At 44.5% G+C, this 27,932-nt stretch overlaps 1 protein-coding gene across 1 annotated transcript; it reads left to right on the plus strand.

The window, feature by feature from the left end:
- On the plus strand, positions 1–26,969 carry hdc (histidine decarboxylase). Its single transcript, XM_061887398.1, has 12 exons — positions 1–28; positions 85–257; positions 6,341–6,454; positions 8,870–8,992; positions 9,054–9,191; positions 12,708–12,851; positions 12,927–12,993; positions 14,279–14,441; positions 18,402–18,492; positions 21,154–21,252; positions 25,301–25,402; positions 25,583–26,969. Exons 1-12 carry the CDS (start codon positions 1–3, stop codon positions 26,231–26,233), a joined length of 1,893 nt encoding a protein of 630 aa, XP_061743382.1. The 3' UTR covers positions 26,234–26,969.
- Positions 26,970–27,932: the final 963 nt, after the last annotated feature.

The raw sequence follows: 27,932 nt of genomic DNA on the forward strand, positions 1-27,932 counted from the left end.
ATGCAGGCTGAGGAATACAACCTTCGAGGTACTTGAACCATCCTAATTCATCATGAGTCACATGACTGTGAGTCCTGATCCCAGGTAAGGAGCTGGTGGACTACATCACCAAGTACCTGAGCACCATCCAGGACCGCAGAGTCATTCCAGATGTGAAACCAGGTTACATGAGCGCCCTCATCCCAGAACGTGCGCCCGCAGAGTCCGAGGACTGGGACGCCATCTTTCAGGACTTCCAGAGAGTCGTCATGCCGGGAGTAAGTACCTGCTCTTCTACAAGCCCTACTGCAGTACTATATGCAGTACTACATGCAGTACTACATGCAGTACTACAGTAAAGGGAGTAAGTACCTGCTCTTCTACACACTCTACTGTAGTACTACATGAAGTACTACATGCAGTACTACAGTAAAGGGAGTAAGTACCTGCTCTTCTACACACTCTACTGTAGTACTACATGTAGTACTACATGCAGTACTACATGCAGTACGACATGCAGTACTACATGCAGTACTACAGTAAAGGGACTAAGTACCTACTCTTCTACAAGCCCTACTGCAGTACTACATGCAGTACTACAGTAAAGGGAGTAAGTACCTGCTCTTGTACACGCTCTACTGCAGTACTACATGAAGTACTTCAGTAAAGGTAGTAAGTACCTGCTCTTGTACACACTCTACTGCAGTACTACATGCAATACTACAGTAAAGGGAATAAGTACCTGCTCTTCTACACACTCTACTGCAGTACTACATGCAGTACTACAGTAAAGGGAGTAAGTACCTGCTCTTCTACACGTTCTACTGCAGTACTACATGAAGTACTACATGCAGTGCTACATGCAGTACTACAGTAAAGGGAGTAAGTACCTGCTCTTCTACACGTTCTACTGCAGTACTACATGCAGTACTACAGTAAAGGGAGTAAGTACCTGCTCTTCTACACGGTCTACTGTAGTACCACATGCAGTACTACAGTAAACTGAGTAAGTACTTGCTCTTGTAGTAAGTACCTGCTCTTCTACACACTCTACTGCAGTACTACATGCAGTACTACAGTAAACTGAGTAAGTACCTGCTCTTGTAGTAAGTACCTACTCTTGTACATGCTCTACTGTAGTACTACATGCAGTACTACAGTAAAGGGAATAAGTACCCGCTCTTGTACATGCTCTAATGCAGTACTACATGCAGGACTACATGCAGTACTACAGTAAAGGGAATAAGTACCTGCTCTTCTACACGCTCTACTGCAGTACTACATGCAGTACTACAGTAAACTGAGTAAATACCTGCTCTTGTAGTAAGTACCTGCTCTTGTACACGCACTACTGCACTACTACATGAAGTACTACATGCAGTACTACAGTAAAGGGAGTAAGTACCTGCTCTTGTACATGCTCTACTGCAGTACTACATGCAGTACTACAGTAAAGGGAATAAGTACCTGCTCTTCTACACACTCTACTGCAGTACTACATGCAGTACTACAGTAAACTGAGTAAGTACCTGCTCTTGTAGTAAGTACCTGCTCTTGTACACGCTCTACTGGAGTACTACATGCAGTACTACAGTAAACTGAGTAAGTACCTGCTCTTGTACACACTCCACTGCAGTACTACATGCAGTACTACAGTAAACTGAGTAAGTACCTGCCCTTGTACATGCTCTACTGTAGTATTATATGCAATACTACAGTAATATATGCAGTACTACAGTACTATATTCAGTACTAAATTAAAGTGAGTAAACACCTGCTCTTGTACACGCCCTACTGCAGTACCACATGCAGTACTACAATAAACTGAGTAAGTACCTGCTCTTGTAGTAAGTACCTGCTCTTGTACACGCTCTACTGCACTACTACATGAAGTACTACATGCAGTACTACAGTAAAGTGAGTAAGTACCTGCTCTTGTACACACTCTACTGCAGTACTACATGCAGTACTACAGTAAACTGAGTAAGTACCTGTTTTTGTAGTAAGTACCTTCTCTTGTACATGCTCTACTGCAGTACTAAATGCAGTACTACAGTAAAGGGAGTAAGTACCTGCTCTTGTACACTCTCTACTGCACTACTACATGAAGTACTACATGCAGTACTTCAGTAAAGGGAGTAAGTACATGCTCTTGTACACACTCTACTGCAGTACTACATGCAGTACTACAGTAAACTGAGTAAGTACCTGCTTTTGTAGTAAGTACCTTCTCTTGTACACGCTCTACTGCAGTACTAAATGCAGTACTACAGTAAAGGGAGTAAGTACCTGCTCTTGTACACGCTCTACTGCAGTACTACATGAAGTACTTCAGTAAAGGTAGTAAGTACCTGCTCTTGTACACACTCTACTGCAGTACTACATGCAATACTACAGTAAAGGGAATAAGTACCTGCTCTTCTACACACTCTACTGCAGTACTACATGCAGTACCACAGTAAACTGAGTAAGTACCTGCTCTTGTAGTTAGTACCTTCTCTAGTACACGCTCTACTGCAGTACTAAATGCAGTACTACAGTAAAGGGAGTAAGTACCTGCTCTTCTACACACTCTACTGCAGTACTACATGCAGTACTACAGTAAACTGAGTAAGTACCCGCTTTTGTAGTAAGTACCTTCTCTTGTACACGCTCTACTGCAGTACTAAATGCAGTACTACAGTAAAGGGAGTAAGTACCTGCTCTTGTACACTCTCTACTGCACTACTACATGAAGTACTACATGCAGTACTACAGTAAAGGGAGTAAGTACCTGCTCTTCTACACGCTCTACTGCAGTACTACATGCAGTACTACAGTAAACTGAGTAAGTACCTGCTCTTGTAGTAAGTACCTCCTCTTGTACACACTCTACTGTAGTACGACATGCAGTACTACAGTAAAGTAAGTACCTGCTCTTGTACACACTTTACTGTAGTACTATATACACACTTTACTGTAGTACTACATGCACACTTTACTGTAGTACTACATGCAGTACTACAGTAAAGTACTATGACATCATAATACCGTCAATATTTATTGTATACAGTACTACTATCCACAATGACATCATAATACTGCAAAGTACTATGATGGGTATAGTGGTATAGCTCGTGTAGTAGAGTGACCGAGCCAGCAACTTGAGGGTTCCAGGTTCGATCCCCGCGTCCGCCATCCTAGTCGCTGCAGTTGTGTCCTTGAGCAAGACACTTGAGCCACCTGCTGCCAGTGTAGTACCACCCACACTGATGTACATGCCACCCACACTGCTGTACATGCCACCCTCACTGCTGTACATGCCACCCACACTGCAGTACATGCCACCCACACTGCAGTACATGCCACCCTCACTGCTGTACATGCCACCCACACTGCAGTACATGCCACCCACACTGCTGTACATGCCACCCACACTGCAGTACATGCCACCCACACTGCTGTACATGCCACCCACACTGCAGTACATGCCACCCACACTGCTGTACATGCCACCCACACTGCAGTACATGCCACCCACACTGCTGTACATGCCACCCACACTGCTGTACATGCCACCCACACTGCAGTACATGCCACCCACACTGCTGTACATGCCACCCACACTGATGTACATGCCACCCACACTGCTGTACATGCCACCCACACTGCTGTACATGCCACCCACACTGCTGTACATGCCACCCTCACTGCTGTACATGCCACCCTCACTGCTGTACATGCCACCCACACTGCTGTACATGCCACCCACACTGCTGTACATGCCACCCTCACTGCTGTACATGCCACCCACACTGCAGTACATGCCACCCTCACTGCTGTACATGCCACCCACACTGCAGTACATGCCACCCACACTGCTGTACATGCCACCCACACTGCAGTACATGCCACCCACACTGCTGTACATGCCACCCTCACTGCTGTACATGCCACCCACACTGCAGTACATGCCACCCACACTGCTGTACATGCCACCCACACTGCAGTACATGCCACCCACACTGCTGTACATGCCACCCACACTGCTGTACATGCCACCCTCACTGCTGTACATGCCACCCACACTGATGTACATGCCACCCACACTGCTGTACATGCCACCCTCACTGCTGTACATGCCACCCTCACTGCTGTACATGCCACCCACACTGCTGTACATGCCACCCACACTGCTGTACATGCCACCCACACTGATGTACATGCCACCCACACTGCTGTACATGCCACCCACACTGCTGTACATGCCACCCTCACTGCTGTACATGCCACCCACACTGCTGTACATGCCACCCTCACTGCTGTACATGCCACCCACACTGATGTACATGCCACCCACACTGCTGTACATGCCACCCTCACTGCTGTACATGCCACCCACACTGCTGTACATGCCACCCTCACTGCTGTACATGCCACCCACACTGATGTACATGCCACCCACACTGCTGTACATGCCACCCACACTGCTGTACATGCCACCCACACTGCTGTACATGCCACCCTCACTGATGTACATGCCACCCACACTGCTGTACATGCCACCCACACTGCTGTACATGCCACCCACACTGCTGTACATGCCACCCTCACTGATGTACATGCCAACCACACTGCTGTACATGCCACCCACACTGCTGTACATGCCACCCACACTGCTGTACATGCCACCCACACTGCTGTACATGCCACCCACACTGATGTACATGCCACCCACACTGCTGTACATGCCACCCACACTGCTGTACATGCCACCCTCACTGCTGTACATGCCACCCACACTGCTGTACATGCCACCCACACTGCTGTACATGCCACCCACACTGCTGTACATGCCACCCTCACTGCTGTACATGCCACCCACACTGCTGTACATGCCACCCACACTGCTGTACATGCCACCCTCACTGCTGTACATGCCACCCACACTGCTGTACATGCCACCCTCACTGCTGTACATGCCACCCACACTGCTGTACATGCCACCCACACTGCTGTACATGCCACCCACACTGCAGTACATGCCACCCTCACTGCTGTACATGCCACCCACACTGCTGTACATGCCACCCTCACTGCTGTACATGCCACCCACACTGCTGTACATGCCACCCTCACTGCTGTACATGCCACCCACACTGCTGTACATGCCACCCACACTGCTGTACATGCCACCCACACTGCAGTACATGCCACCCTCACTGCTGTACATGCCACCCACACTGCTGTACATGCCACCCTCACTGCTGTACATGCCACCCTCACTGCTGTACATGCCACCCACACTGCTGTACATGCCACCCTCACTGCTGTACATGCCACCCACACTGCAGTACATGCCACCCACACTGCTGTACATGCCACCCACACTGCTGTACATGCCACCCACACTGCAGTACATGCCACCCTCACTGCTGTACATGCCACCCACACTGCTGTACATGCCACCCTCACTGCTGTACATGCCACCCACACTGCTGTACATGCCACCCTCACTGCTGTACATGCCACCCACACTGCTGTACATGCCACCCACACTGCTGTACATGCCACCCACACTGCAGTACATGCCACCCTCACTGCTGTACATGCCACCCACACTGCTGTACATGCCACCCTCACTGCTGTACATGCCACCCTCACTGCTGTACATGCCACCCACACTGCTGTACATGCCACCCTCACTGCTGTACATGCCACCCACACTGCAGTACATGCCACCCACACTGCTGTACATGCCACCCTCACTGCAGTACATGCCACCCACACTGCTGTACATGCCACCCACATGTTGGCTTTCACTGTGTAAAGCGCTTTGAGTCACGAAAGAAAAGCGTTATATAAATATAATTCACTTCACTGTCCACTATGACATCATATATATTTACTGTACACAGTACTACTATGACATCATATATATTTACTGTACACAGTACTACTATGACATGATGTGTACAGTACTACTATGACATGATATGAACAGTACTACTATGACATGATGTGTACAGTACTACTATGACATGATATGTACAGTACTACTATGACATGATGTGTACAGTACTACTATGACATGATGTGTACAGTACTACTATGACATGATATGTACAGTACTACTATGACATGATGTGTACAGTACTACTATGACATGATGTGTACAGTACTACTATGACATGATATGTACAGTACTACTATGACATGATATGTACAGTACTACTATGACATGATGTGTACAGTACTACTATGACATGATATGTACAGTACTACTATGACATGATGTGTACAGTACTACTATGACATGATGTGTACAGTACTACTATGACATGATGTGTACAGTACTACTATGACATGATGTGTGTTACAGGTGGTTCACTGGCAGAGTCCTCACATGCACGCTTATTACCCCAGTCTGACATCATGGCCGTCCTTGTTGGGAGACATGTTGGCCGACGCCATCAACTGTGTGGGCTTCACTTGGGTCAGTACACACATACTAAGTACTATACTAGCATCAGTACACACATACTAAGTACTATACTAGGATCAGTACACACATACTAAGTACTATACTAGGATCAGTACACACATACTAAGTACTATACTAGGATCAGTACACGCATACTAAGTACTATACTAGGATCAGTACACGCATACTAAGTACTATACTAGGATCAGTACACACATACTAAGTACTATACTAGCATCAGTACACACATACTAAGCACTATACTAGGATCAGTACACACATACAAAGTACTATACTAGGATCAGTACACACATACTAAATACTATACTAGCATCAGTACACACATACTAAGTACTATACTAGCATCAGTACACACATACTAAGTACTATACTAGGATCAGTACACACATACTAAGTACTATACTAGGATCAGTACACACATACTAAGTACTATACTAGGATCAGTACACACATACTAAGTACTATACTAGGATCAGTACACACATACTAAGTACTATACTAGCATCAGTACACACATACTAAGTACTATACTAGGATCAGTACACACATACTAAGTACTATACTAGCATCAGTACACGCATACTAAGTACTATACTAGGATCAGTACACACATACTAAGTACTATACTAGCATCAGTACACACATACTAAGTACTATACTAGGATCAGTACACACATACTAAGTACTATACTAGGATCAGTACACACATACTAAGTACTATACTAGGATCAGTACACACATACTAAGTACTATACTAGGATCAGTACACACATACTAAGTACTATACCAGGATCAGTACACACATACTAAGTACTATACTAGGATCAGTACACGCATACTAAGTACTATACTAGGATCAGTACACACATACTAAGTACTATACTAGGATCAGTACACACATACTAAGTACTATACTAGGATCAGTACACACATACTAAGTACTATACTACTATACTTGGAACAGTAAACACATATTAAGTACTATACAACTATACTTGGGGTGAGTACACACATACTAAGTGCTGTATTTATGAAGGTGATGCTAATGCTGATGCTAATGCTAACATGGTGTTGACACAGGCGTCCAGCCCCGCCTGCACAGAGTTAGAAATGAAGGTGATGCTAATGCTAATGCTAACAAGGTGTTGACACAGGCGTCCAGCCCCGCCTGCACAGAGTTAGAAATGAAGGTGATGCTAATGCTAATGCTAACAAGGTGTTGACACAGGCGTCCAGCCCCGCCTGCACAGAGTTAGAAATGAAGGTGATGCTAATGCTAATGCTAACAAGGTGTTGACACAGGCGTCCAGCTCCGCCTGCACAGAGTTAGAAATGAAGGTGATGCTAATGCTAATGCTAACAAGGTGTTGACACAGGCGTCCAGCCCCGCCTGCACAGAGTTAGAAATGAAAGTGATGCTGATGCTAATGCTAACAAGGTGTTGACACAGGCGTCCAGCCCCGCCTGCACAGAGTTAGAAATGAAGGTGATGCTAATGCTAATGCTAACAAGGTGTTGACACAGGCGTCCAGCCCCGCCTGCACAGAGTTAGAAATGAAGGTGATGCTAATGCTAATGCTAACCAGGGGTTGACACAGGCGTACAGCCCCGCCTGCACAGAGTTAGAAATGAATGTGATGCTAATGCTAACAAGGTGTTGACACAGGCGTCCAGCCCCGCCTGCACAGACTTAGAAATGAAAGTGATGCTAATGCTAATGCTAACAAGGTGTTGACACAGGCGTCCAGCCCCGCCTGCACAGAGTTAGAAATGAAAGTGATGCTAATGCTAATGCTAACAAGGTGTTGACACAGGCGTCCAGCCCCGCCTGCACAGAATTAGAAATGAAAGTGATGCTAATGCTAATGCTAACAAGGTGTTGACACAGGCGTCCAGCCCCGCCTGCACAGAGTTAGAAATGAAAGTGATGCTAATGCTAATGCTAACAAGGTGTTGACACAGGCGTCCAGCCCCGCCTGCACAGAGTTAGAAATGAAGGTGATGCTAATGCTAATGCTAACAAGGTGTTGACACAGGCGTCCAGCCCCGCCTGCACAGAGTTAGAAATGAAAGTGATGCTAATGCTAATGCTAACAAGGTGTTGACACAGGCGTCCAGCCCCGCCTGCACAGAGTTAGAAATGAAAGTGATGCTAATGCTAATGCTAACAAGGTGTTGACACAGGCGTCCAGCCCCGCCTGCACAGAGTTAGAAATGAAGGTGATGCTAATGCTAATGCTAACAAGGTGTTGACACAGGCGTCCAGCCCCGCCTGCACAGAGTTAGAAATGAAAGTGATGCTAATGCTAATGCTAACAAGGTGTTGACACAGGCGTCCAGCCCCGCCTGCACAGAGTTAGAAATGAAAGTGATGCTAATGCTAATGCTAACAAGGTGTTGACACAGGCGTCCAGCCCCGCCTGCACAGAGTTAGAAATGAAGGTGATGGATTGGCTGTGCAGAGCTTTAGGACTTCCTGACTTCTTCCTGCATCAGCACCGTGACAGCCGAGGGGGCGGAGTCTTGCAGGTAGACCTATCATCTTCTTGTCTTCTTGCTCCTGATTGGCTGACTCTCAGCATCCAATCAGAGCACGGTGAGTGAGAGCACGCTGGTGGCTCTGCTGGCCGCCAGGAAGGACAAGATCATGCAGCTGGACCGGGACCAGGACCTGGACCTGGACCCCTCCGTCCTCAACTCCACCCTGGTGGCCTACGCCTCTGATCAGGTGCTTAGTAGTCTTCTAGTCTCTGCTGGTGAGGAACTGAAGTGTGTGTGCTCCTAGTCCCTGCTGGTGAGGAACTGAAGTGTGTGTGGTCCTAGTCTCTGCTGGTGAGGAACTGAAGTGTGTGTGGTCCTAGTCTCTGGTGGTGAGGAACTGAACTGTGTGTGGTCCTAGTCCCTAGTAGTGAGGAACTGAAGTGTGTGTGGTCCTAGTCTCTGGTGGTGAGGAACTGAAGTGTGTGTGGTCCTAGTCCCTAGTGGTGAGTAACTGAAGTGTGTGTGCTCCTAGTCCCTGCTAGTGAGGAACTGAAGTGTGTGTGGTCCTAGTCCCTAGTGGTGAGTAACTGAAGTGTGTGTGGTCCTAGTCCCTGCTGGTGAGGAACTGAAGTGTGTGTGGTCCTAGTCTCTGCTGGTGAGGAACTGAAGTGTGTGTGCTCCTAGTCCCTGCTGGTGAGGAACTGAAGTGTGTGTGGTCCTAGTCTCTGGTGGTGAGGAACTGAAGTGTGTGTGGTCCTAGTTTCTGGTGGTGAGGAACTGAAGTGTGTGTGCTCCTAGTCCCTAGTGGTGAGGAACTGAAGTGTGTGTGGTCCTAGTCTCTGGTGGTGAGGAACTGAAGTGTGTGTGGTCCTAGTCTCTGGTGGTGAGGAACTGAAGTGTGTGTGGTCCTAGTCCCTAGTGGTGAGGAACTGAAGTGTGTGTGGTCTTAGTCCCTAGTGGTGAGGAACTGAAGTGTGTGTGGTCCGAGTCCCTGGTGGTGAGGAACTGAAGTGTGTGTGGTCCTAGTCCCTAGTGGCGAGGAACTGAAGTGTGTGTGCTCCTAGTCCCTGCTGGTGAGGAACTGAAGTGTGTGTGCTCCTAGTCCCTAGTGGTGAGGAACTGAAGTGTGTGTGCTCCTAGTCCCTGGTGGTGAGGAACTGAAGTGTGTGTGGTCCTAGTCCCTGCTAGTGAGGAACTGAAGTGTGTGTGGTCCTAGTCTCTGGTGGTGAGGAACTGAAGTGTGTGTGGTCCTAGTCCCTAGTGGTGAGGAACTGAAGTGTGTGTGCTCCTAGTCCCTGCTGGTGAGGAACTGAAGTGTGTGTGCTCCTAGTCCCTGGTGGTGAGGAACTGAAGTGTTTTTGGTTCTAGTCTCTTGGGGTGAGGACCTGAAGTGTGTGTGGTCCTAGTCCCTAGTGGTGAGGAACTGAAGTGTGTGTGGTCCTAGTCCCTAGTGGTGAGGAACTGAAGTGTGTGTGCTCCTAGTCCCTGGTGGTGAGGAACTGAAGTGTGTGTGGTCCTAGTCCCTGCTAGTGAGGAACTGAAGTGTGTGTGGTCCTAGTCTCTGCTAGTGAGGAACTGAAGTGTGTGTGGTCCTAGTTTCTGGTGGTGAGGAACTGAAGTGTGTGTGCTCCTAGTCCCTGGTGGTGAGGAACTGAAGTGTGTGTGCCCCTAGTCCCTAGTGGTGAGGAACTGAAGTGTGTGTGGTTCTAGTCTCTGGTGGTGAGGAACTGAAGTGTGTGTGGTCCTTGTCCCTAGTGGCGAGGAACTGAAGTGTGTGTGCTCCTAGTCCCTGCTGGTGAGGAACTGAAGTGTGTGTGCTCCTAGTCCCTAGTGGTGAGGAACTGAAGTGTGTGTGCTCCTAGTCCCTGGTGGTGAGGAACTGAAGTGTGTGTGGTCCTAGTCCCTGCTAGTGAGGAACTGAAGTGTGTGTGGTCCTAGTCCCTAGTGGTGAGGAACTGAAGTGTGTGTGCTCCTAGTCCCTGCTGGTGAGGAACTGAAGTGTGTGTGCTCCTAGTCCCTGGTGGTGAGGAACTGAAGTGTGTTTGGTTCTAGTCTCTTGGGGTGAGGACCTGAAGTGTGTGTGGTCCTAGTCCCTAGTGGTGAGGAACTGAAGTGTGTGTGGTCCTAGTCCCTAGTGGTGAGGAACTGAAGTGTGTGTGCTCCTAGTCCCTGGTGGTGAGGAACTGAAGTGTGTGTGGTCCTAGTCCCTGCTAGTGAGGAACTGAAGTGTGTGTGGTCCTAGTCTCTGCTAGTGAGGAACTGAAGTGTGTGTGGTCCTAGTTTCTGGTGGTGAGGAACTGAAGTGTGTGTGCTCCTAGTCCCTGGTGGTGAGGAACTGAAGTGTGTGTGCCCCTAGTCCCTAGTGGTGAGGAACTGAAGTGTGTGTGGTCCTAGTCTCTGGTGGTGAGGAACTGAAGTGTGTGTGGTCCTTGTCCCTAGTGGCGAGGAACTGAAGTGTGTGTGCTCCTAGTCCCTGCTGGTGAGGAACTGAAGTGTGTGTGCTCCTAGTCCCTAGTGGTGAGGAACTGAAGTGTGTGTGCTCCTAGTCCCTGGTGGTGAGGAACTGAAGTGTGTGTGGTCCTAGTCCCTGCTAGTGAGGAACTGAAGTGTGTGTGGTCCTAGTCTCTGGTGGTGAGGAACTGAAGTGTGTGTGGTCCTAGTCCCTAGTGGTGAGGAACTGAAGTGTGTGTGCTCCTAGTCCCTGCTGGTGAGGAACTGAAGTGTGTGTGCTCCTAGTCCCTAGTGGTGAGGAACTGAAGTGTGTGTGGTCCTAGTTCCTGCTGGTGAGGAACTGAAGTGTGTGTGGTCTTAGTCCCTGCTAGTGAGGAACTGAAGTGTGTGTGGTCCTAGTCCCTAGTGGTGAGGAACTGAAGTGTGTGTGGTCCTAGTCCCTAGTGGTGAGGAACTGAAGTGTGTGTGGTCCTAGTCCCTGCTAGTGAGGAACTGAAGTGTGGTGTGGTCCTAGTCCCTAGTGGTGAGGAACTGAAGTGTGTGTGGTCCTAGTCCCTGCTAGTGAGGAACTGAAGTGTGTGTGGTCCTAGTTTCTGGTGGTGAGGAACTGAAGTGTGTGTGGTCCTAGTCCCTGCTAGTGAGGAACTGAAGTGTGTGTGCTCCTAGTCCCTAGTGGTGAGGAACTGAAGTGTTTGTGCTCCTAGTCCCTGCTGGTGAGGAACTGAAGTGTGTGTGGTCCTAGTTTCTGGTGGTGAGGAACTGAAGTGTGTGTGGTCCTAGTCCCTGCTGGTGAGGAACTGAAGTGTGTGTGGTCCTAGTCCCTGCTAGTGAGGAACTGAAGTGTGTGTGCTCCTAGTTTCTGGTGGTGAGGAACTGAAGTGTGTGTGGTCCTAGTCCCTGCTAGTGAGGAACTGAAGTGTGTGTGCTCCTAGTCCCTAGTGGTGAGGAACTGAAGTGTGTGTGGTCCTAGTCCCTAGTGGTGAGGAACTGAAGTGTGTGTGGTCCTAGTCTCTGGGGGTGAGGACCTGAAGTGTGTGTGGTCCTAGTCCCTAGTGGTGAGGAACTGAAGTGTGTGTGGTCCTAGTCCCTAGTGGTTAGGAACTGAAGTGTGTGTGCTCCTAGTCTCTGGTGGTGAGGAACTGAAGTGTGTGTGCTCCTAGTCTCTGGTGGTGAGGAACTGAAGTGTGTGTGCTCCTAGTCCCTAGTGGTTAGGAACTGAAGTGTGTGTGCTCCTAGTCTCTGGTGGTGAGGAACTGAAGTGTGTGTGCTCCTAGTCTCTGGTGGTGAGGAACTGAAGTGTGTGTGGTCACAGGCGCACTCGTCAGTGGAGAAGGCGGGTCACATCTCGCTGGTCAAGATCCGCTTCCTGCCCACAGACCACCTGATGGCCCTCAGGGGGGACACGTTGAGACGGGCCGTGCAAGAAGACCGGCGGAGAGGACTACTTCCCTTCCTGGTTTGTAGTCCACCACACCTTCCCAACCAAGACCATGGCACACTGCAGAGGACATAACTCCATGTTGTGTGTCAGCTGTGTGCCACCCTGGGAACCACAGGAGTCTGTGCCTTCGACGCCCTCTCAGAACTGGGACCTGTCTGTACGTATCTAGACTTCTAGTCTTTTAGTCATCTAGTCACATAGTCTTCTAGTCATCTAGTCTTCATGTAAGTGAGTCAGCTGTGTGCCACCCTGGGAACCACAGGAGTCTGTGCATTCGACGCCCTCTCTGAACTGGGACCTGTCTGTAAGTAACTCCTTTTCTAGTCTCTTAGTCATCTAGTAATCTAGATGACTAATCTTCTAGTCATCTAGTCTTCATTTAAGTGAGTCAGCTGTGTGCCACTCTGGGAACCACAGGAGTCTGTGTCTTCGACGCCCTTTCGGAACTGGGACCTGTCTGTAAGTATCTAGTCTTCTAGTCATTTAGTCATCATGTTAGTGAGTGTCTGTAAGTATCTAGTCTTCTAGTCCTCTAGTCTTCTAGTCTTCATGTAAGTGAGTCAGCTGTGTGCCACCCTGGGAACTACAGGAGTCTGTGCCTTCGACGCCCTCTCTGTACTGGGACCTGTCTGTAAGTATCTAGTCTTCTAGTCATTTAGTCATCTCGTCTTCTAATCATCTATTTATCTAGTCATCTAATAATCTATTTATCTAGTCATCTACTCATTTAATCATCTATTCATCTACTCATCTAATCTTCTAATCATCTAGTCATCTACTCTTCATGTCAGTATCTTCATCTAGTCATCTAGTCTTCTAGTTATCTAGTCTCCATGTCAGTATCTTCATCTAGTCTTCTGGTCACATAAGTTTCATGTAAGTATCTTCATTTAGTCTTCAAGTTATCTAGTCTCCCTGTCAGTATCTTCATCTAGTCTTCTAGTCATCTAGTCTTGTAGTTATCTAGTCTCCCTGTCAGTATCTTCATCTAGTCCTCTAGTCTTCTAGTCATTTAGTCTTCATGTAAGTTGTGGAGAGACGCAGCCGAGGGGCCGACAGCAGGCTGAGAGAGGCGGTCTGGACCAAGTTGGAGGCCAGGAGGCGGGGCATGTGGCGGGGAGGAGAGGCGTGACTCACGCCGAGCGGCAGGAGAACGGCAATCAGAGTCAGGTGCGTAAGACACACACCTGCTCACAATCTGGCCTCCAACTTGGTCCAGACCGCCTCTCTCAACCCGCTGTCGGCCCGTCGGCTGCGTCTCTCCCCATAAGTATATTCATCTAGTCTTCAAGTCACTTAGTCTTCATGTAAGTATATTCATCTAGTCATCTAGTCTTTTAGTCGTCTTGTCACCTAGTCGTCATGTGAGTATCTTCATCTAGTCTCCATGTGACTAATCATGGCGATGCTGCTGCTGCTGCTCACTAATCATCATGAAACAGGTGCAGAGGAGGGACTATGGCTCCACGTGGACGCCGCCTATGCAGGCTCCGCCTACTTGTGTCCGGAGCTGCGTTGGTCCCTGGAAGGCATCCAGTTTGCCGACTCCTTCGTCTTCAACCCTTCCAAGTGGATGATGGTTCACTTCGACTGCACCGCCTTTTGGTGAATGAAGCTCCTTAAAACCACATCCAGCCTGGGGTTTAGGTCTGTCCTGGTCCAGGTCTGTAGTTGTTCTATGGAGAGTTGGTTTTAGGTCTGTAGTGGTCCAGGACTGTAGTGGTCCTATGGAGAGTTGGTTTTAGGTCTGTAGTGGTCCAGGACTGTATTGGTTCTATGGAGTGTTTGGTGTAGGTCTGTAGTGGTCCTATGGAGCGTTGGTTTTAGGTCTGTAGTGGTCCAGGACTGTAGTGGTCCTATGGAGTGTTGGGTGTAGGTCTGTAGTGATCCTATGGAGCGTTGGGTTTAGGTTTGTAGTGGTCCAGGACTGTAGTAATCCTATGGAGCGTTGGGTTTAGGTCTGTAGTAGTCCAGAACTGCAGTGGTCCTATTGAGTGTTGGGTTTAGGTCTGTAGTGGTCCTATGGAGCGTTGGTTTTAGGTCTGTAGTGGTCCTATGGAGCGTTGGGTTTAGGTCTGTAGTCGTCCAGGACTGTAGTAATCCTACGGTGCGTTGGGTTTAGGTCTGTAGTAGTCCAGAACTGCAGTGGTCCTATTGAGTGTTGGGTTTAGGTCTGTAGTGGTCCAGGACTGTAGTAATCCTATGGAGCGTTGGGTTTAGGTCTGTAGTAGTCCAGAACTGCAGTGGTCCTATTGAGTGTTGGGTTTAGGTCTGTAGTGGTCCTATGGAGCGTTGGTTTTAGGTCTGTAGTGGTCCTATGGAGCGTTGGGTTTAGGTCTGTAGTTGTCCAGGACTGTAGTGGTCCTGTGGATCGTTGGGTTTAGGACTGTAGTGGCTCTATGGAGTGTTGGGTTAAGGGTTGTAGTGGTCCTATGGACTGTTGGAACTAGGTCTGTAGTGGTCCTATGGAGCGTTGAGTTTAGGTCTGTAGTGGTCCTATAGAGCGTTGGTTTAGGTCTGTAGTGGTCCTATGGAGCGTTGGTTTTAGGTCTGTAGTGGTCCAGGACTGTAGTGGTCCTATGGAGTGTTGGGTGTAGGTCTTTAGTGGTCCTATGGAGCATTGTTTTTAGGTCTGTAGTGGTCCAGGACTGTAGTGGTCCTATGGAGCGTTGGGTTTAGGTCTGTAGTGGTCCAGGACTGTAGTAATCCTATGGAGCGTTGGGTTTAGGTCTGTAGTAGTCCAGCACTGCAGTGGTCCTATTGAGTGTTGGGTTTAGGTCTGTAGTTGTCCAGGACTGTAGTGGTCCTATGGATCGTTGGGTTTAGGACTATAGTGGCTCTATGGAGTGTTGGGTTAAGGGTTGTAGTGGTCCTATGGACTGTTGGAACTAGGTCTGTAGTGGTCCTATGGAGTGTTGAGTTTAGGACTGTAGTGGCTCTATGGAGTGTTGGGTTAAGGGTTGTAGTGGTCCTATGGACTGTTGGAACTAGGTCTGTAGTGGTCCTATGGAGCGTTGAGTTTAGGTCTGTAGTGGTCCTATAGAGCGTTGGTTTAGGACTGTAGTGGTCCTATGGAGAGTTAGTTTTAGGTCTGCAGTGGTCCAGGACTGTATTGGTCCTATGGAGTGTTGGGTGTAGGTCTGTAGTGGTCCTATGGAGCGTTGGTTTTAGGTCTGTAGTTGTCCAGGACTGTAGTGGTCCTATGGAGCGTTGGGTTTAGGTCTGTAGTGGTCCAGGACTGTAGTAATCCTATGGAGCGTTGGGTTTAGGTCTGTAGTAGTCCAGCACTGCAGTGGTCCTATTGAGTGTTGGGTTTAGGTCTGTAGTTGTCCAGGACTGTAGTGGTCCTATGGATCGTTGGGTTTAGGACGGTAGTGGCTCTATGGAGTGTTGGGTTAAGGGTTGTAGTGGTCCTATGGACTGTTGGAACTAGGTCTGTAGTGGTCCTATGGAGCGTTGGTTTAGGACTGTTGTGGTCCTATGGAGAGTTGGTTTTAGGTCTGCAGTGGTCCAGGACTGTAGTGGTCCTATGGAGTGTGGGTGTAGGTCTGTAGTGGTCCTATGGAGCGTTGGTTTTAGGTCTGTAGTTGTCCAGGACTGTAGTGGTCCTATGGAGCGTTGGGTTTAGGTCTGTAGTGGTCCAGGACTGTAGTAATCCTATGGAGCGTTGGGTTTAGGTCTGTAGTAGTCCAGAACTGCAGTGGTCCTATTGAGTGTTGGGTTTAGGTCTGTAGTTGTCCAGGACTGTAGTGGTCCTATGGATCGTTGGGTTTAGGACTATAGTGGCTCTATGGAGTGTTGGGTTAAGGGTTGTAGTGGTCCTATGGACTGTTGGAACTAGGTCTGTAGTGGTCCTATGGAGTGTTGAGTTTAGGACTGTAGTGGCTCTATGGAGTGTTGGGTTAAGGGTTGTAGTGGTCCTATGGACTGTTGGAACTAGGTCTGTAGTGGTCCTATGGAGCGTTGAGTTTAGGTCTGTAGTGGTCCTATAGAGCGTTGGTTTAGGACTGTAGTGGTCCTATGGAGAGTTGGTTTTAGGTCTGCAGTGGTCCAGGACTGTATTGGTCCTATGGAGTGTTGGGTGTAGGTCTGTAGTGGTCCTATGGAGCGTTGGTTTTAGGTCTGTAGTGGTCCAGGATTGTAGTGGTCCTATGGAGTGTGGGTGTAGGTCTGTAGTGGTCCTATGGAGCGTTGGTTTTAGGTCTGTAGTTGTCCAGGACTGTAGTGGTCCTATGGAGCGTTGGGTTTAGGTCTGTAGTGGTCCAGGACTGTAGTAATCCTATGGAGCGTTGGGTTTAGGTCTGTAGTAGTCCAGAACTGCAGTGGTCCTATGGATCGTTGGGTTTAGGACTGTAGTGGCTCTATGGAGTGTTGGGTTAAGGGTTGTAGTGGTCCTATGGACTGTTGGAACTAGGTCTGTAGTGGTCCTATGGAGCGTTGAGTTTAGGTCCGTAGTGGTCCTATAGAGCGTTGGTTTAGGACTGTAGTGGTCCTATGGAGAGTTGGTTTTAGGTCTGCAGTGGTCCAGGACTGTATTGGTCCTATGGAGTGTTGGGTGTAGGTCTGTAGTGGTCCCATGGAGCGTTGGTTTTATGTCTTTTGGTTCCAGGACTGTAGTGGTCCTATGGAGTGTGGGTGTAGGTCTGTAGTGGTCCTATGGAGCGTTGGTTTTAGGTCTGTAGTGGTCCAGGACTGTAGTAATCCTATGGAGCGTTGGGTTTAGGTCTGTAGTAGTCCAGCACTGCAGTGGTCCTATTGAGTGTTGGGTTTAGGTCTGTAGTTGTCCAGGACTGTAGTGGTCCTGTGGATCGTTGGGTTTAGGACTGTAGTGGCTCTATGGAGTGTTGGGTTAAGGGTTGTAGTGGTCCTATGGACTGTTGGAACTAGGTCTGTAGTGGTCCTATGGAGCGTTGAGTTTAGGTCTGTAGTGGTCCTATAGAGCGTTGGTTTAGGTCTGTAGTGGTCCTATGGAGCATTGGGTGTAGGTCTGTAGTGGTCCAGAACTGTAGTGGTCCAATGGACTGTCGGGTCTAGCTCTGTAGTGGTCTTATGGAGCATTGGGTTTAGGCCTGTAGTGGTCCAGGACTGTAGTGGTTCTATGGTCAGATGGGCCTAGCTCTGTAGTGGTCTTATGGAGCATTGGGTTTAGGAATGCAGAGTCCTATAGAGTGTTGGGTTTAGGGCTGTGGTGGTCCTATGGAACGTTGAGTATAGGTCTGTGGTGGTCCACGACTGTAGTGGTCCTATGGACTGTTGGGTCTAGGTTTGTAGTTGACTATGGAGCGCAACTTTGCTGTCGCCATAAATATTACTTAAGATCGATGTACGATCAATGTAAGATCAATGTAGGCTCAATGTAAGATCAATGTAAGATCAATGTAAGATCAATGTAGGATCAATATAGGATCAATATAGGATCAATGTAGGATCAATGTAGGATCAATATAGGATCAATGTAGGATCAATGTAGGATCAATAATTTTTGCAGGAAGAAGCAGAAGTGCTATATAAAAATGAGAAGATGAACGATGGAGGAGAGATCAAATGTTGATGTTCTTGTTTCAGGGTGAAGGACAAACTGAAGCTCCAGCAGACATTTAGTGTGGACCCTGTTTACCTGCGTCACGACAACTCCCAAGTAGCTACTGACTTCATGGTACATCATCAACTGACTACTTTATAGAACATCATTAACATCTTACTGCTAACTTTATAGTACATCCACATCTTATTACTAACTTTAGAGTACATCATCAACATCTTACTAACTTTATAGTACACCATTAACATTTTACTACTAACTTTATAGTACATCATTAACATCTTACTAGTAACTTTATAGTACATCATTAACATCTTACTAACTTTATAGTACACCATTAACATTTTTACTACTAACTTTATAGTACATCATTAACATCTTACTAGTAACTTTATAGTACATCATTAACATCTTACTAACTTTATAGTACACCATTAAAATCTTACTACTAACTTTATAGTACATCATAACATCTTACTACTAACTTTGTAGTACATCAACATCTTACTACTAACTTTATAGTACATCATTAACATCTTACTACTAACTTTATAGTACATCAACATCATATTACTAACTTTATAGTACATCATTAACATCTTACTACTAATTGTATAGTACATCATCAACATCTTACTACTAACTTTATAGTACATCATTAACATCTTACTACTAACTTTATAGTACATCAACATCATACTGCTAACTTTATAGTACATCATTAACATCCTACTACTAACTTTATAGTACATCATTAACATCTTACTACTAACTTTATAGTACATCATCAACATCTTACTAACTTTATAGTACACCATTAACATTTTACTACTAACTTTATAGTACATCATTAACATCTTACTAGTAACTTTATAGTACATCATTAACATCTTACTAACTTTATAGTACACCATTAACATTTTTACTGCTAACTTTATAGTACATCATTAACATCTTACTAGTAACTTTATAGTACATCATTAACATCTTACTAACTTTATAGTACACCATTAAAATCTTACTACTAACTTTATAGTACATCATAACATCTTACTACTAACTTTATAGTACATCAACATCTTACTACTAACTTTATAGTACATCATTAACATCTTACTACTAACTTTATAGTACATCAACATCATATTACTAACTTTATAGTACATCATTAACATCTTACTACTAACTGTATAGTACATCATCAACATCTTACTAACTTTATAGTACACCATTAAAATCTTACTACTAACTTTATAGTACATCATTAACATCTTACTACTAACTTTATAGTACATCAACATCTTACTACTAACTTTATAGTACATCATTAACATCTTACTACTGACTTTATAGTACATCAACATCATACTACTAACTTTATAGTACATCATTAACATCTTACTACTAACTTTATAGTACATCATTAACATCTTACTACTAACTTTATAGTACATCATCAACATCTTACTAACTTTATAGCACACCATTAACATCTTACTACTAACTTTATAGTACATCATCAACATCTTACTAACTTTATAGTACACCATTACAATCTTACTACTAACTTTATAGTACATCAACATCATACTACTAACTTTATAGTACATCATTAACATCCTACTACTAACTTTATAGTACATCATTAACATCTTACTACTAACTTTATAGTACATCATCAACATCTTACTAACTTTATAGTACACATTAAGATTTTACTACTAACTTTATAGTACATCATTAACATCTTACTAGTAACTTTATAGTACATCATTAACATCTTACTAACTTTATAGTACACCATTAACATTTTTACTGCTAACTTTATAGTACATCATTAACATCTTACTAGTAACTTTATAGTACATCATTAACATCTTACTAACTTTATAGTACACCATTAAAATCTTACTAACTTTATAGTACATCATAACATCTTACTACTAACTTTATAGTACATCAACATCTTACTACTAACTTTATAGTACATCATTAACATCTTACTACTAACTTTATAGTACATCAACATCATATTACTAACTTTATAGTACATCAATAACATCCTACTACTAACTTTATAGTACATCATCAACATCTTACTAACTTTATAGTACACCATTAAAATCTTACCACTAACTGTATAGTACATCATTAACATCTTACTACTAACTTTATAGTGCATCAACATCTTACTGCTAACTTTATAGTACATCATTAACATCTCACTACTAACTTTATAGTACATCATCAACCACTTACTAACTTTATAGTACACCATTAACATCTTACTACTAACTTTATAGTACATCATCAACATCTTACTAACTTTATAGTACACCATTAAAATCTTACTACTAACTTTATAGTACATCATTAACATCTTACTACTAACTTTATAGTACATCAACATCTTACTACTAACTTTATAGTACATCATCAACATCTTACTAACTTTATAGTACACCATTAAAATCTTACTACTAACTTTATAGTACATCATTAACATCTTACTACTAACTTTATAGTACATCAACATCTCACTACTAACTTTATAGTACATCATTAACATCTTACTACTAACTTTATAGTACATCAACATCTTACTACTAACTTTATAGTACATCATTAACATCTTACTACTAACTTTATAGTACATCATTAACATCTTAATACTAACTTTATAGTACATCAACATCTTATTACTAACTTTATAGTACATCATCAACATCTTATTTGTGTCAACACGAAACTGATTTTCTCCTTTTGTCTGAGCAGCATTGGCAAATTCCTCTTAGTCGTCGTTTCCGATCCCTCAAACTTTGGTTTGTCTTACGCTCGTTTGGACTGAAGAAGCTGCAGGAACACATTAGACACGTATGTTATGTACCTTCACCATGCTCTCATTATCATTATATTCATTCAGACTTCATGTTGGATGATGACTGAGCACAGAAGACATGATGTTGGATGATGACTGAGCACATGAGACATGATGTTGGATGATGACTGTGCACATGAGACATGATGTTGGATGATGACTGCACAGAAGACATGATGTTGGATGATGACTGTGCACATGAGACATGATGTTGGATGATGACTGTGCACATGAGACATGATGTTGGATGATGACTGAGCACATGAGACATGATGTTGGATGATGACTGTGCACATGAGACATGATGTTGGATGATGACTGTGTACATGAGACATGATGTTGGATGATGACTGAGCACATGAAACATGATGTTGGATGATGACTGAGCACATGAAACATGATGTTGGATGATGACTGAGCACAGAAGACATGATGTTGGATGATGACTGTGCACATGAGACATGATGTTGGATGATGACTGTGCACATGAGACATGATGTTGGATGATGACTGAGCACATGAAACATGATGTTGGATGATGACTGAGCACATGAAACATGATGTTGGATGATGACTGTGCACATGAGACATGATGTTGGATGATGACTGAGCACATGAGACATGATGTTGGATGATGACTGTGCACAGAAGACATGATGTTGGATGATGACTGTGCACATGAGACATGATGTTGGATGATGACTGAGCACAGAAGACATGATGTTGGATGATGACTGTGCACATGAGACATGATGTTGGATGATGACTGTGCACAGAAGACATGATGTTGGATGATGACTGTGCACATGAGACATGATGTTGGATGATGACTGAGCACATGAGACATGATGTTAGATGATGACTGTGTACATGAGACATGATGTTGGATGATGACTGTGCACATGAGACTTCATGTTGGATGATGACTGTGCACATGAGACATGATGTTGGATGATGACTGTGCACAGAAGACATGATGTTGGATGATGACTGTGCACAGAAGACATGATGTTGGATGATGACTGTGTACATGAGACATGATGTTGGATGATGACTGTGCACAGAAGACATGATGTTGGATGATGACTGTGCACATGAGACATGATGTTGGATGATGACTGAGCACAGAAGACATGATGTTGGATGATGACTGTGCACATGAGACATGATGTTGGATGATGACTGTGCACATGAGACATGATGTTGGATGATGACTGTGCACATGAGACATGATGTTGGATGATGACTGAGCACAGAAGACATGATGTTGGATGATGACTGTGCACATGAGACATGATGTTGGATGATGACTGACCACATGAGACATGATGTTGGATGATGACTGAGCACATGAGACATGATGTTGGATGATGACTGTGCACAGAAGACATGATGTTGGATGATGACTGTGCACATGAGACATGATGTTGGATGATGACTGTGTACATGAGACATGATGTTGGATGATGACTGAGTACATGAAACATGTTGGATGATGACTGTGCACATGAGACATGATGTTGGATGATGACTGAGCACAGAAGACATGATGTTGGATGATGACTGTGCACAGAAGACATGATGTTGGATGATGACTGTGCACATGAGACATGATGTTGGATGATGACTGAGCACATGAAACATGATGTTGGATGATGACTGTGCACATGAGACATGATGTTGGATGATGACTGAGCACATGAGACATGATGTTGGATGATGACTGTGCACATGAGACATGATGTTGGATGATGACTGTGCACATGAGACATGATGTTGGATGATGACTGTGTACATGAGACATGATGTTGGATGATGACTGTGCACATGAGACATGATGTTGGATGATGACTGAGCACATGAGACATGATGTTGGATGATGACTGTGCACATGAGACATGATGTTGGATGATGACTGTGTACATGAGACATGATGTTGGATGATGACTGAGCACATGAAACATGATGTTGGATGATGACTGAGCACATGAGACATGATGTTGGATGATGACTGAGCACATGAGACATGATGTTGGATGATGACTGTGCACATGAGACATGATGTTGGATGATGACTGAGCACATGAGACATGATGTTGGATGATGACTGAGCACATGAGACATGATGTTGGATGATGACTGTGTACATGAGACATGATGTTGGATGATGACTTTGCACATGAGACATGATGTTGGATGATGACTGTGTACATGAGACATGATGTTGGATGATGACTGTGCACATGAGACATGATGTTGGATGATGACTGAGCACATGAGACATGATGTTGGATGATGACTGAGCACATGAGACATGATGTTGGATGATGACTGAGCACATGAGACATGATGTTGGATGATGACTGTGTACATGAGACATGATGTTGGATGATGACTGTGCACATGAGACATGATGTTGGATGATGACTGAGCACATGAAACATGATGTTGGATGATGACTGAGCACATGAAACATGATGTTGGATGATGACTGTGCACATGAGACATGATGTTGGATGATGACTGAGTACATGAGACATGATGTTGGATGATGACTGTGCACATGAGACATGATGTTGGATGATGACTGTGCACATGAGACATGATGTTGGATGATGACTGAGCACAGAAGACATGATGTTGGATGATGACTGAGCACATGAGACATGATGTTGGATGATGACTGTGTACATGAGACATGATGTTGGATGATGACTGAGCACATGAAACATGATGTTGGATGATGACTGAGCACATGAGACATGATGTTGGATGATGACTGAGCACATGAGACATGATGTTGGATGATGACTGAGCACATGAAACATGATGTTGGATGATGACTGAGCACATGAGACATGATGTTGGATGATGACTGTGTACATGAGACATGATGTTGGATGATGACTGTGCACATGAGACATGATGTTGGATGATGACTGAGCACATGAGACATGATGTTGGATGATGACTGAGCACATGAAACATGATGTTGGATGATGACTGAGCACATGAGACATGATGTTGGATGATGACTGTGTACATGAGACATGATGTTGGATGATGACTGAGCACATGAAACATGATGTTGGATGATGACTGAGCACATGAAACATGATGTTGGATGATGACTGTGTACATGAGACATGATGTTGGATGATGACTGAGCACATGAGACATGATGTTGGATGATGACTGTGCACATGAGACATGATGTTGGATGATGACTGTGTACATGAGACATGATGTTGGATGATGACTGTGTACATGAGACATGATGTTGGATGATGACTGTGTACATGAGACATGATGTTGGATGATGACTGTGTACATGAGACATGATGTTGGATGATGACTGTGTACATGAGACATGATGTTGGATGATGACTGTGTACATGAGACATGATGTTGGATGATGACTGTGTACATGAGACATGATGTTGGATGATGACTGTGTACATGAGACATGATGTTGGATGATGACTGTGTACATGAGACATGATGTTGGATGATGACTGAGCACATGAAACATGATGTTGGATGATGACTGTGTACATGAGACATGATGTTGGATGATGACTGAGCACATGAGACATGATGTTGGATGATGACTGTGCACATGAGACATGATGTTGGATGATGACTGTGTACATGAGACATGATGTTGGATGATGACTGTGTACATGAGACATGATGTTGGATGATGACTGTGTACATGAGACATGATGTTGGATGATGACTGTGCACATGAGACATGATGTTGGATGATGACTGTGTACATGAGACATGATGTTGGATGATGACTGTGTACATGAGACATGATGTTGGATGATGACTGTGCACAGAAGACATTATGTTGGATAATTTTGCTGAGGAATAGTCCAGACCTCCTCCTAGACCCGTGTGGTAACCCAGAACAGACTTGTGAACCCTCTCAGGTCCAAAATGGAACTTCAGAGCCTAACAATCTGCACGGGTGTACCAACATTTTGTGTATGAAAAGTTCCTGTTCAGTGTCCTGACCTTGGACTCTGGCCTCTTCAGGGCATCGACATGGCCAAGCTCCTGGAGTCCCTGATCAGGAGTGAGCCACACTTCGACATTCCTGCCCAGAGACACCTTGGCCTGGTGGTGTTCTGCCTCAAGGTAGGTCAACCAAGTGTTGTACATGAGTTACTCATTGCTGGGGTGTTCCAAGGTCTGAGACACACCTTGTTCTAAGACCAGTCAATGAATGTTTGACAGCTGAAGGAAACACTGATTACCTCCAGGATCCTTGGACTCATCAACACTGCCAGTCTTTAACTGCGCTTTCTTTTCTTCCAGGCCGGCAACGCTTTGACCCAGGAACTGCTCCGAAGACTGACCTGTTCCGGGACCATGTACCTCATTCCCGCAGAGGTTCACAACAAACGCATCCTTCGGTTCACAGTCACCTCCCAGTTCACCACAGCCGACCACATCCGCAGGGACTGGGGGATTATTTCCAAAATAGCTTCTGGTCTCCTAGGCGAGACTGCTGGCCCTGATCAGGTCCAGCTAGGAGCCGGGGTCAAGGCAGATGATGAAGCGACTGAGGAGACCACCCCCAGGATGGACAAAGCCCAGGTGGAGCTTTGGATCGACAAGACTTGGAATCGGTCCAGGAGGCCAATGCGCTCTCTGAGCTGCAACAGCGAGCCCTACAGTTACCTCGGTCCTCGATGTGGTCACGCCTTTGAGAGCAAGCTGAGCCCTCAGGAGGAAGCGGGTGTCCTCCCCGCAGCAGGAGGGAAGCAAGCCGTGAAGAAGCTGACCAAGTTCTACAGCGTCCCAAGTTTTTGCAACCAGTGGACACCAGGTAGTCGCCACCACCTTTGCTGCCCCCTCAAAGTGTCTCAGGCTGCCAGACCCCCGTCCTGCCGCAGGTTGACCTGCATCCCTCCTTCCGGTCACGGAGACTCGTCTCCTCCACCGGGAGACAGCAAACTCCTTTGAAGCGGGTGGAAAGATGACAAAGCAGAAGCTTGAGAAGAAAACTTTATTCCAGCCTAAGTTCGTGTTGAAAACTTTATTCCAGACTAACTTCTTGTTGAAAACTTTATTCCAAACTAAGTTCTTGTTGAAAACTTTATTCCAGACTAAGTTCTTGTTGAAAACTTTATACCAGACTAACTTCTTGAAAACTTTATTCCAGACTAACTTCTTGTTGAAAACTTTATTCCTGACTAAATTCTTGTTGAAAACTTTATTCCAGACTAAGTTCTTGTTGAAAACTTTATTCCTGACTAAGTTCTTGTTGAAAACTTTATTCCTGACTAAGTTCTTGAAAACTTTATTCCAGACTAAGTTCTTGTTGAAAACTTTATTCCAGACTAACTTCTTGTTGAAAACTTTATTCCTGACTAAGTTCTTGTTGAAAACTTTATTCCAAACTAAGTTCTTGTTGAAAACTTTATTCCAGACTAAGTTCTTGAAAACTTTATTCCAGACTAAATTCTTGTTGAAAACTTTATTCCAGACTAAGTTCTTGTTGAAAACTTTATTCCAGACTAACTTCTTGTTGAAAACTTTATTCCAGACTAAGTTCTTGAAAACTATATTCCAGACTAAGTTCTTGTTGAAAACTTTATTCCAGACTAACTTATTGTTGAAAACTTTATTCCTAAATTCTTGTTGAAAACTTTATTCCCGACTAAGTTCTTGTTGAAGACTTTATTCCAGACTAAGTTCTTGTTGAAAACTTTATTCCAGACTAAGTTCTTGTTGAAAACTTTATTCCAAACTAAGTTCTTGTTGAAAACTTTATTCCAAACTAAGTTCTTGTTGAAAACTTTATTCCAGACTAAGTTCTTGTTGAAAACTTTATACCAGACTAACTTCTTGAAAACTTTATTCCAGACTAACTTCTTGTTGAAAACTTTATTCCTGACTAAATTCTTGTTGAAAACTTTATTCCAGACTAAGTTCTTGTTGAAAACTTTATTCCTGACTAAGTTCTTGTTGAAAACTTTATTCCTGACTAAGTTCTTGAAAACTTTATTCCAGACTAAGTTCTTGTTGAAAACTTTATTCCAGACTAACTTCTTGTTGAAAACTTTATTCCTGACTAAGTTCTTGTTGAAAACTTTATTCCAAACTAAGTTCTTGTTGAAAACTTTATTCCAGACTAAGTTCTTGAAAACTTTATTCCAGACTAAATTCTTGTTGAAAACTTTATTCCAGACTAAGTTCTTGTTGAAAACTTTATTCCAGACTAACTTCTTGTTGAAAACTTTATTCCAGACTAAGTTCTTGAAAACTATATTCCAGACTAAGTTCTTGTTGAAAACTTTATTCCAGACTAACTTATTGTTGAAAACTTTATTCCTAAATTCTTGTTGAAAACTTTATTCCCGACTAAATTCTTGTTGAAGACTTTATTCCAGACTAAGTTCTTGTTGAAAACTTTATTCCAGACTAAGTTCTTGTTGAAAACTTTATTCCAGACTAATTTCTTGTTGAAAACTTTATTCCTGACTAAGTTCTTGTTGAAGACTTTATTCCAGACTAAGTTCTTGTTGAAAATTTTATTCCAGACTAACTTCTTGAAAACTTTATTCCAGACTAAGTTCTTGTTGAAAACTTTATTCCAGACTAACTTATTGTTGAAAACTTTATTCCTAACTAACTTCTAGTTGAAAACTTTATTCCTAAC

Source organism: Nerophis ophidion, linkage group LG25, assembly GCF_033978795.1.
Source record: "Nerophis ophidion isolate RoL-2023_Sa linkage group LG25, RoL_Noph_v1.0, whole genome shotgun sequence".
In the NCBI taxonomy this organism is placed as follows: domain Eukaryota; kingdom Metazoa; phylum Chordata; class Actinopteri; order Syngnathiformes; family Syngnathidae; genus Nerophis; species Nerophis ophidion.